The sequence below is a fragment of the Heterodontus francisci genome, chromosome 11 (genome assembly GCF_036365525.1).
Source record: "Heterodontus francisci isolate sHetFra1 chromosome 11, sHetFra1.hap1, whole genome shotgun sequence".
Lineage (NCBI taxonomy): Eukaryota > Metazoa > Chordata > Chondrichthyes > Heterodontiformes > Heterodontidae > Heterodontus > Heterodontus francisci.
Genome location: NC_090381.1, coordinates 16,755,241 through 16,767,417, shown reverse-complemented (window position 1 = coordinate 16,767,417; position 12,177 = coordinate 16,755,241). Strand labels below are relative to the sequence as shown.

General features: G+C 46.4%; 1 protein-coding gene across 1 annotated transcript in view; it reads right to left on the bottom strand.

The window, feature by feature from the left end:
- The window catches only part of LOC137375109 (ephrin type-B receptor 1), an 826,129-nt gene that overhangs the window by 17,080 nt on the left and 796,872 nt on the right, over positions 1 to 12,177 (bottom strand). Inside the window, exon 13 of the mRNA XM_068041741.1 lies at positions 4,918 to 5,067. Coding sequence (XP_067897842.1) covers positions 4,918 to 5,067 — 150 coding nt within the window. The remainder of the gene's footprint in view (positions 1 to 4,917; positions 5,068 to 12,177) is intronic.

Below are 12,177 nucleotides of genomic sequence, written 5' to 3'. Positions count from 1 at the left end.
TCCACCCTGAGCTGATCCAAGGTTCTGCTGCTCATATCCTATCCGGCACCAAGTCCTGTTCAGCAATCACTGACCTACGTTGGTTCCTGATCACTGAATGCCTCCATTTTAAAATTCTCATCCTTGTCTTCATGGCTTCACCCTCCCTATCTCTGTAACCTCCTCCAGCCCTACAACCCTCTGAGATCTCTGCACTCCTCCAATTCTGCCCTTTTGTGCATCTTCAATTTACATCACCCCACACTGCCAGCCATGTCTTCAGCTGTCAAGGCTCTAAGCTCCTGAATTTACTCCCTAAACCTCTCTACCTCATTACCTCTCTCTCCTTTAAGTCATTCCTTAAAACCTACCTTTTTGACGAAGCATTTGATCACCTGTCCTAATGCCTCTCTCTTTGGTTCAGAGTCAATTTGTTTTGTCTGATTACATCCCTGTGAAGCACATTAGGATTTTTTTTTTTATTCGTTCATGGGATGTGAGGGTCGCTGGCCAGGCCAGCATTTATTGTCCATCCCTAATTGCCTTTGAGAAGCTGGTGGTGAGCTGCCTTCTTGAACCGCTGCAGTCCATGTGGGGTAGGTATACCCACAGTGCTGTTAGGAAAGGAGTTCCAGAATTTTGACCCAGTGACAGTGAAGGAACGGTGATATAATTCCAAGTCAGGATGGTGTGTGGCTCGGAGGAGAACTTGAAGGTGGTGGTGTTTCCCGTGCATCTGCTGCCCTTGTTCTTCTAGGTGGAAGAGGTCACTGGTTTGGAAGGTGCCGTCTTAGGAGCCTTGGTATGTTGCTGCAGTGCACTGTGCGTCAGTGGTGCAGGGAGTGAATGATTGTGCATAGGGTGCCAATCAAGTGGGCTGCTTTGTCCTGGATGGTGTCGAGCTTCTTGAGCGTTGTTGGAGCTGCACCCATCCACGCAAGTGGAGAGTATTCCATCACACTCCTGACTTGTGCCTTTTAGATGGTGGACAGGCTTTGGGGAGTTAGGAGGTGAGTTACTCGCCTCAGGATTCCTAGGCTCTGACCTGCTCTTGTAGTCACGGTAATTATATGGCTAATCCAGTTCAGTTTCTGGTTAATGGTAACCCCCAGGATGCTGATAGTGGGGAATTCAGCGATGGTAATGCCATTGAATCTCAAAGGGAGATGGTTAGATTCTCTCTTGCTGGAGATGGTCATTGCCTGGCACTTGTGTGGCACAAATGTTACTTGCCAATTATCATCCCAAGCCTGGATATTGTCCAGGTCTTGCTGCATTTCTACATGGACTGCTTCAGTATCTGAGGGGTCGCGAATGGTGCTGAACATTGTGCAATCATCAGTGCACATCCCCACTTCTGACCTTATGATTGAAGCAGCTGAAGATGGTTGGGCCTAGGATACTACCCTAAGGAACTTCTGCAGTGATGTCCCGGAGCTGAGATGATTGACCTCCAACAACCACAACCACCTTCCTTTGTGCGGTACGACTCCAACCAGTGGAGCGTTCTCCCCGATTCCCATTGACTCCCATTTTGCTAGGGCTCCTTGATGCCATACTCCGTCAATTGCTGCCTTGAAGTCAAGGGCCGTCACTCTTACCTCACCTCTTGAGTTCAGCTCTTTTGTCCATGTTTGAACCAAGGCTGTAATGAGGTCAGGAGCTGAGTGGCCCTGGCGGAACCCAAACTGAGCATCAGTAATGTATTTTTAATACATTAAAGGTTCTATACAAATGCAAGTAGTTATTGTATAGTGAGGTGGAAAAACATGCATATTGGGAGCTTGGGAAGAACAAGAGTGGAAAGATTAACAGTTCACATCCTAGTGCAAAATTTTCTTGTCTGCTATCTTACTGCTGCCATTTTTGTTAAAATAGTGTACACAAAGATATTTGCAAATGTTTTAACTGAAGAAAATTAAACCCCTTCCCCCTCTGACAGTGGGTTGCATTGAGAGGTGAATTTCTGAAAAAGCAGATCAAATAATCGAACAGAGAACTGCAGTTAATTATTGTCGTATGTCATTGTTCATTGACCTTAAACAACCTTAAACACTGTACTGAGCCTTAATGTCCTTGTGTTATTCCCTGTTGATTAAAAAAAGAAGTGTTTGTTTGAGGGATAGATCCTTCTGGCGTGGCTGGGAGAGTGAAGTTGATTTCCATACTCAGTCAAAGCCTCTGATCTCTTGGGTTGTCAGACTCAATAATTCTTTCTCACCAGCCCTCCTGAGGCCTTCATCAAATCCGAGTGTTGAAACAAAAATAAATGTTAAAATGTAACCTCATTAATGCTCGGAATAATTACTTCTAAAGCAGATTACTTCTAAGCAACATTGTTGGTGAATCACACTTGAGGGGGCGAACTTATTCAAAGATTTTATATACGTTTGACCTACTATGCCTTCAAACCAGATGTGATTGACTAACAACAGGAGTACAGTGAATTTAACATTTGAACTATGTTAACACTTGCTAGTTGATAGATGTCAAAAATACTTTCATCTGAAAATAACTGCTTTTATTTTTCTGTCAGGCATAGACTTTCTGTTATGTGTTAGGCAGCTCTAGTGCAGAGCACTTCGCACCAACTGACTGCCAGCAATGTCATAATGTATATCGTCTGAAATGATTTAATTCTATCTGCCAATCAAGAAGTAAAACCTAAGACTGGATGGTAATGATTACCACTAAACGAAGATGTGTGTGCAACTGGTTTCAGAGATCCAACCAATCTGTAATTGATTCTTCCATAGGTATCAAATTATATTTGAGCTCGGCCATTCAGGAGTGAAATCAGGAAGAATCTTTTCACACAAAGGGTGGTGGACATCTGAAATTCCCTCTCCCAAAAGGTGGTAGATATTGGGACAACTGTCGGTTTCAAGTTTGAGATAGATTGATTTTTTTTTGTCAGGCAAGGATATCAAGGATTATGGACCAAAGTTGAGGTTACAGATCAGTCACGATCTAACTGAATGGTGAAGCAAGCCTGAGGAATTAAGATTATTCCTCCTTTTTCTTGATTCCCCCACCAGAGGAAATAGATTCTCTACATGTACCCTAGTAAATCCTTTTAACATTTTGATCACCTTAATCAGATCACTTTTCAGTCTCCAATATTCAAGGGAATACAAGCCAGGTTTATGCAACCTGTTCTCATAATTTAACCCTCTATGCCTGAGTATCATTCTGGTGAATCTGCACTGCAGCGCCTCCATGCCAAATCTCTCCTACTGGCGGTGCCAGGGACTGACCGCAGTAGGCCAGATGGGCGTCTGACCAAGGCTGTGTATAACTGAAATATAACTTCTAATCCTTTGTAATCCAACCTCTTTGCAATGAAGGCCAACATTCCTTTTACCTTTTTGTATTTGTCCACCAGTTTTAAATAATTTGTGTACTTGGACTCTTAAACTTCTCTGCTCCTCCACAGTTTCCAGTTTCTCACCATTTAGAAAATACTCTGATTTATCTTTCTCAGGTCTTTCTTAGGCATCAACAACTGAAAGGTCACGCTCAAAGTCTAGGACAACAAACTAGGTGCCAGCATCTGCCAGAGATGCAGACACTGATCCACAGGCTCAGAGTCATCAAGATGCCACACAATCTGCAACATCTGCTTGAAAGCTGGGAGCTCATGTCAGAAAAAGCAGATCGCTAATCAAAGCCCATTAGCTACTAATCAGTTTGTCATTATGCACAGCAGCACCACTCTGCTGATCAAGACAAAGAAATTACTTCAATCCCAGTTATCTCACGCACTCTCAAAAGAAAACAAAGAATTCCAATTAGAGGGGGAAGTATGAACATATTCTTATGGAGAAAAATGAAACAAAAATCATGTGCACTGTTCATGTGGCAAACAGTTCACACTACACAGTCTAGTGAAATAGAGCAAGATAGAACTCATGGGGAAATTTTAACCCTACTTGTCCAGAGAAAACCAGACAAGTGGGCAGTTAAAATGACTTACCCACTGATTGCCTGCCAGTCCTGATTTTAACCTGCTCTTCTAAGCAGGTGCCGAAGACCCTGTCTGAAACCAGCGGTTTAAGTATGTAGATCAGGGGTCCGATGATGTCATTAGGCCCAGACAGCAATTTTAACTCAGACCTGAATGGGGAAGTTACTGCAGCTTTCAAGCCAGGGTGAAGCTGGTCAGAATAGGATTGGCACATGAAGAGGTCCTGAAAGATATGGTTTAACTTTCCTTTGGGTGGGCCTGCAGGAGCAGGAGTGTTTCTCTGGGTGGTACAAGGGAAATTTAAGCCTCTTCTGCCCTGGGATCCCCTTACCTCCATCTCCCCCCTCCCCCTCCCCACTGTGAGTCATTCCCAGAAACGCCTTTTCCAACCACACCTGCATGCCAACAGGCAGAGGTGAACAGGTGGCATGTTAATGAAGGCTGGGAGTTAAAATAGCCCAGGCCTCATTTCTGCAGCAATGTGTGACTCTCTAACCTGCTTAAAACCCATGTAGAGTTACAATCAAGGTCAAAGTTTTGAGGAAGATTTGACTGGTTCTCCAAAAAATACTTTGACTGAAATATCATATTATTTCACTGGCTGGTTCTGAGGTCTCAGGACCACTGAGATCAGTTCGGAATGAAGAGTATTAAGGTGTGAATAACCAACAGAACATGTTGGAGACATGTAGCAGATCAGTCAACTATTGAAAGAGAAAACCAAGAAAATTCTGATGTGTCTACCATTCATCAGGCCTTATTCTGATAAACGGATCGGGTGGAAGCATGGGCTTGTCTTTCTCTTCCATGTGCTGAATCAACCCATGATGTAGTTCCACCGTATTCTGTTCTCCTTTTTCAGCAATCATGCGTTTTTCCTTTTATCCAATTCGTAAAATAGTTTCTTATATTTTTGAGGTTGCATTATATTAAGGTCAGGAACACTTGCATTTTCTGCTGTATGTACTTACGTCTTGATTTGACATGTCCCAGTAAGGCCTCTCTCCAAATGACATCACTTCCCACATAACAATTCCATAACTCCACACGTCACTGGCTGAAGTGAATTTGCGATATGCAATCGCCTCTGGTGCAGTCCATCGCACGGGAATCTTTCCACCCTGTACAAATAGTTAATGACAGTGCTCTATTAGTTTCTCTAATTGCTGCAATTGTGTTTCTCTATGTAAAAGAGGCTGTGGCAACTTCATCATGTTAGCTGTGGCTCAATGGGTAGCACTCCCACCTGGGGTCAGAATGTCCTGGGTTTAAGTTCTGGCCCAAAGACTTGAGCCCATAATCCAGGCTGATTCTAGAGTGCAGTACTGCGGGAGTGATGTGATGTTAAACTGAGGCCCTGTTTGTGCTCTCAGGTGGATGTAAAATATCTCCTGGCACTATTTCATAAAAGAGCAGGTGAGCTCCCTCCAGAGTCTTTGCGAATATTTATCCCTCAAACATCATCATTAAAACAGATTATCTAGCTACTTATATTAATGTATTTTTGTGGGAGCTTGCTGTGCACCTTGCTGTGCTTTTCCTACATTACAACAGCGATTACACTTCAAAAGTATTTCATTGGCCGTGAAGCTTTTTGGGATATCTCAACATCGTGAAAGGCACTGCATAAATGTAAGCTGCTAAGTTATTTGATTGCTCGTCTGACAGCCGGTACTGGATGAGCAGACATATCCTCCAATTAAATATTGGGAAGACTGAAGCCACTGCCTTCTGTCCCCGCTATAAACTCTGTTCCCGAGAAACTGATTCCATCCCTTTCCCTGGCAATTGTCTGAGGCTGAACCAGACTGTGCGCAACCTTGGTTTCATATCTGACCCTGAGATAAGCTTTCATGCCATCACTAAGACTGACTATTTCCATCTCTGTAACGTCACCTGACTTTGCCCCTGCATCAGCTCATCTGCTGCTGAAACCCTCATTCATGCCTTTGTTACCTGTAAGCTTGACTATTCCAATGCATTCCCAGCTGATCTCCCACATTCCAACCTCTTTAAATGTGAGGTCATCCAAAACTCTGCTGCCCACATCCTTACTCGCAACAAGTCCTTTTCACACATCACCCCTGTGCTCACTGATCTATATTAGCTCCCAAACAAGAAATGCTTCGATTTTAAAATTTTCATCCTTGCTTTCAAGTCCCTCCATGGCCTTATCCCTCCCTAGCTCTATAATCTCCTACAGCCCCACAACCCTCCAAGTTATCTGCCCTCATCTGATACTGCCCTCTTGAGCATCCCTGATTTTAAATGCTCCACTATTGGTGGTCGTGCCTTCAGCTGCCTGGGCCCTAAGCGCTCAAATTCTTTCCCTCAACCTCTCTGCCTCTCTTTCCTCCTTTAAAACGCCCCTTAAGATCTATTTCTTTCTGGCCATTTGCCTTAATATTGCCTTATTTGGCTTGGTGTCTAATTTTGCTTTAACACTCTTGTGAAGTGCCTTGGGATGTTTTATTACATTAAAGGTGTTATATAAATACAAGTTGTTGTTGTTGGTAAGTCTTTTGCAGCTCCTTAAGTTGAAGATTGTCAAGGCTGAACTATGGAAAATGCACCTACCTTTCTGCACCCAGTGCCAGCAGCAAGTACTCTCAGTTAAGGCAGATCCAGGGTTAAACAGAGGCTAAAGCTTCCTGTCTGAACAATCTACCTAGGTGCCAAACACAACTTCCTAGGGCAACAGTGTTCCCCTCACCAGCCATCCATAAGCCTCCTCAGAGTTATATTGCCTAATTTAGAAACAATTAGTGTGGGCGTATTGTAGTGTGGACTTGTGCCCAAAAGAAGCTTGCCTCAGAACTGAGTTTCCCCAAATTCATTCCGAGCTGTCAACAAGTAAGATATTTTCATCCCATCGGTTAATTTGGCATTCAGACCTCAGACACATGGACAGGAGGATATATTGAGCATTAGACAGCAGCAAGTACAAAACCTCCCCTTTACACCAAAGTTAAGCACTTGGCAGCACCAATTGGTTGCGGGTTCGAGGCTCACTCCATGGCTTTCAAGTACCTAATCCAGGCTGGTCCTCTGGTGTAATACTGAGGGGATGCTGCACTGATACAGATGCCAACCTTTGCATGAGTTGTACTGATGCAATACCAGGTCCACATTCAATCCCTGGTCTATGCTTTGTTGGTGATTTCAGCTAGGGGAAGAATTGGAGGGAGCACTATAGTTGGCCTCATTGCTGGGGAGAGAAATCCACCATTCCTGTTCTTGTTCATCACATCGTGCCTTTTGTTCAACATTGCATGTGCGTGGAAGTGAGGGTCGGACTCGGAGCCCAGACAGTCTGAGGCTGTCATTGACAATGGTCATTTGGAAGACATACTGAAGGGCAGCACTGTACCCCAGATGAATCATCACCTTGCAGAGTAGAGTAGGGACAAGAAAAGATAACTGCCATTGTGGTGCTGTGGCTCTTTAATAACTGTGTTCATATTGGTTGTAAGCTGCTACATAATTGGATGCAAAAAGGGAAACTGACACAACAGTGATCAAGTGCTGCAAGCTATCTGTGTGAAACTGTTAGCCCATGGAAGGAGTTAGAAAAATGCTTAACATTTGTATAAATTAGTCCCTATTAACCTCTATGCCTTTGTTTACGTGGAGGAAAAGCAGCTTCTCATCACAGCACTGAATCTTACTGTGGGTTGCTGTGTGAGATGATTCAGAAATGCATATATCAGGAAGATCACTGAATTGTGACTGTTTGTGCAATGAGGCAGCCACGAGTTGGGCTCAGTATATTTTGTTCAAAAGCTGCTGAGGCAGTGGAGGCAAGAAGGCACTGTGGCTTGATCAGAAGGTGCAGTCTTCTCTGTGTTTATTCTCCTGTTAAGACCAGGTGAGAAAGGTGTCAAGGGGTCTCTCTCAGCCTTCACCTGGTCTTACCAGAACAGTTTAATTTTAAACACACCGTGTTTTAGCTCCCCTTGGTGAATCCTTGTTCACTGCTTTCCAATTATAAGGCAAAGGAATCAGCACAAACAGGTTTTCTCAGGTTTAAAGAAGAAAAGTTGAACTTTATTCAACTTAAACTCTAATTCGGTTAACGCCTATGGATACATGACGCACTCACGTTACCATGCATATACAATACACACATGCAGATAGAGACAGAAAAGAGCAGAAGAAATAAAGTGGAGAAGTTTGAGGTAATATCTGAAGATGGTTTTGGTTACTGTTCTTCAAGCTCACTGTAAAGTCTGTGATTGTAGGTAGGTCTTGCTTTTCGTTGGGGCCCAGTATTCTTCTTAAACCTTGTTCGATGTAGGAAACTTTTCTCTCTTGAAGTTCATGTGTCCTCAAAGGGTCCAGAGGCTTGTGAGAAAGAGTTGGGAGCAGATAGGAGAGGGCTTCTCCCTCTAGGAGCAAACAGTCTTGCTGAGTTCAAAATCTCTGCGGCTAATTCAAAAAACCCTGGACCAGACAGTTAGTCATGTGACCAGCTGGTTTAACCAGTCCTGGCTTTTGTGGATTGTATCACCTTAGCAGTCTCTGGAAGGCTCTTCCTGATACCTTCAATGACTGGTGATCAAAATCCATTGTGGGTTGAATGTGTCGGGGAATGGTCATTTTGTCTCCAGAAGCACTGTTTGTTGGTATGCTTTGGGATGTTTGCCTCATCATGCTCTCTCTCCTCCCAGTTCATTGCCCTCCTTTCCTCCCTTAATGTCTCGCTCCATGTAAACTTCCCAAACCATATTCACAGCCACACCCTTGACCTTGCCATCTCATAGGGCCTTGCTACTCCCACTGTGTCAATCACAGATAAGGCTTTCTCTAACCACTTACTTGTCTCGCTCTCCACCCATATCCTGCTTCCCTCGCGAAACCCTACTTCCTAGTGTATCATCTCCAACCTCTCCTTCTTCTCCAAAGTCCTTGAACGTGTGGTCACCTCCCAAATTTGTGCCCATCTTTCAATGTTCGAGTTTCCTCCACAATCTCTGTTCCCTAGCTATTGACTCCATCCCTCCCCCTGGCAACTGTCTGAGGCTGAACAATTATTCGCAATCACAATGTCATATTTCACCCCAAGATGAACTTTCAACCACATATCCGCACTACGACTGCCTATTTCCACCTTCATAACATCACCTGACTCTGCCCCTGCCTCAGCACTTCTGCTGCTGAAACCCTTATCTACTCTTTATTTACAGACTTAACTATTCTAATACACTCCTAGTCGGCCTCCCACATTCTACCCTCCGTAAACTTGAGGTTATCCAAACTTCTGCTGCCCGTATCCTAACTCGCAGCAAGTTTCATTCCTCTATCATCCCTGTGCTCGCTGATCTACATTGGGTCCCGGTCAAGTAACGTCTTGATTTTAAATTCTGATCCTTGTTTTCAAATCCCTCCATAGCCGTGCCCCTCCCGATCTCTGTAATCTCCTCCAGCTTTACAACCCAATGAGATATCTGCACTCCTCTAATTCTGGCCTTTTGCGCATCTCCAATTTGATTCGCTCCACCATTGGTGGACATGCCTCTAGTTGCCTAGGGCTTAAACTCTGGAATTACCTCCCTATGCCTTCCCCCTTTTCTACCTCTCTCTCCTCCTTTAATATGCTCCTTAAAACCCACCTCTTTCTCCAAGCTTTTGGTCACATGCCTAATATCTCCTTATGTGGCTCAGTGCCATATTTTGTTTTATAATGCTCCTGTGAAGTGTCTTGGGATGTTTGATTACTTTAAAGGCCATATAATTACAAGATGTTGTTGTTACTGTGTTAAAGATGTTATATAAATTGTTGCTATCTATCAATTGCTTTGTTCTGCCTGCATCATGTGAAAGGGACAGAAACCACTGACATTCCAACATGCTGCAGAGCAGAATGAACAGGCAGGGCTTTGCAGTCGGGGTCCCTCATGCAGTGCACATCTCCTATTCATAGCGGGGTGGAGAGAAATAGCAAACCTCTCTGATGGGACCAGAGACCAGCTCACCCTCTGAGGGGCCAATGGCTGGTTCACGGCCTACACCGTTAGAAGAATGGCTCCAGATTGTGAAAGGCATGGCCTGAGGTAGCCAAAAGAGAGAAAAGCAAAAAGTTGCAACCTACACTTCGAGCTGATGCCAAGTTGCAAAAGAAGAGAGCCTGCCTCAAATTTAACAATAAATCTAACACGAGCAGAGCAGGACTGGAGAACATTCTAGTCTCAGCTTGCAGGAAAGTGAGAATAGAAATTAGTAATGAGCATTCCAGTTTAGGCGAATAAGACTTGTCGAGGTTGAGACATTTTTTTGCGGCATTACAAAATGGTTGATAACCATTTGGCAGCCCCCGTTTTATTTACCAATGACTTCAACCAAATTTCTGCACCTTTAAGAGTGTGATGAGTAAAGCCCATTGCCACCCTGGATGCTACAGCAGGTTCTCACTGCCACAGACATTGTTCGTCCATCACTGAACTGTCCCAAGTTTGTAAGAGCTGTAGCTAACTTCTCAGTGGTATCCATCCTTCATTAAGCTGTCTGAGAATCCTATTTTTATTGAAGTTGACTAATTCATTTCCATTCTCTCTGAGCCTTTCTTTTCTGAGGCATTTCTGCTTCAGCATTTTCTCGAGTGCAAATGCCAAACTTCTGTTGCAGTCGCTATAATTCTGATTTGTTCAGAGTGAAAAAGAGTCCATAATCCTTCCAACCGTAGGTGTGTGGTGTTTATTGATTATGGTGACAAGCCATTGAATTTATAGTTTCAGAATCAACAGCATTAAAGCTACAGTCTCAACTACCAAGATCCGTTTCTCTCGTACTTGTAGGAATAAACCCGATTTTAACCAGGGGCGAGGGGTGGGGAGGGGGGAGTGTGAGGAGTTCAGTTGTGTTGGGGGTGGGGGGTATGGGGAGTGTGGGGAGTGTGGTGTGTGTTGGGGGGGAGTGTGGTGTGTGTTGGGGAGGTGTGGGGAGTGTGGTGTGTGTTAGGGGGTGTGGGGAGTGTGGTGTGTGTTGGGGGGGAGTGTGGTGTGTGTTGGGGGGTGGGGGGAGTGTGGTGTGTGTTGAGGGGGTGTGGGGAGTGTGGTGTGTGTTGGGGGGTGGGGGGAGTGTGGGGTGTGTTGGGGAGGTGTGGGGAGTGTTGTGGGGTGGGTTTGGGGGGAGTGTGGGGGGTGTGGGGAGCGTTGGGGTGGGGTGAGTGTTGGGGGGTGTTGTGTGTGGGGAGTGTTGGGGGGTGTTGTGTGTGGGGAGTGTTGGGGGGTGTGGGGAGTGTTGGGGGGTGGGGGGAGTGTTGTGGGGTGGATTTGGGGGGAGTGTGGGGGGTGTGGGGAGCGTTGGGGGGTGGGGGAAGTGTTGGGGGGTGGGGGAGTGTGGTGTGTGTTGGGGGGTGGGGGAAGTGTGGGGAGTGATGGGGGGTGGGGGGAGTGTGGGGTGTGTTGGGGGGGTGTGGGGAGTTTGGGGAGTGTTGGGGGGGTGTGGGGAGTGTGGTGTGTGTTGGGGGGTGGGGGTATGGGGGGTGTCGGGAGTGTGGTGTATGTTGGGGGGTGTGTGGGGAGTTTGGGGAGTGTTGAGGGGGTGCGTGGGGAGTGTGGTGTGTGTTGGGGGGGTGTGGGGAGTTTGGGGGTGTTGGGGGGTGGGGGAGTGTGGTGTGTGTTGGGGGGTGGGGGAAGTGTGGGGAGTGTTGGGGGGTGGGGAGAGTTGGGGGGTGGGGGGAGTGTGGGGTGTGTTGGGGAGGTGTGGGGAGTGTTGTGGGGTGGGTTTGGGGGGAGTGTGGGGAGCGTTGGGGTGGGGTGAATGTTGGGGGGTGTTGTGTGTGGGGAGTGTTGGGGGGTGTTGTGTGTGGGGAGTGTTGGGGGGTGTGGGGAGTGTTGGGGGGTGTGGGGAGTGTTGGGGGGTGGGGGGAGTGTTGTGGGGTGGATTTGGGGGGAGTGTGGGGGGTGTAGGGAGCGTTGGGGGGTGTTGTGTGTGGGGAGTGTTGGGGGGTGTGGGGAGTGTTGGGGGGTGGGGGGAGTGTTGTGGGGTGGATTTGGGGGGAGTGTGGGGAGCGTTGGGGGGTGGGGGAAGTGTTGGGGGGTGGGGGAGTGTGGTGTGTGTTGGGGGGTGGGGGAAGTGTGGGGAGTGATGGGGGGTGGGGGGAGTGTGGGGTGTGTTGGGGGGGTGTGGGGAGTTTGGGGAGTGTTGGGGGGGTGTCGGGAGTGTGGTGTATGTTGGGGGGTGTGTGGGGAGTTTGGGGAGTGTTGGGGGGTGCATGGGGAGTGTGGTGT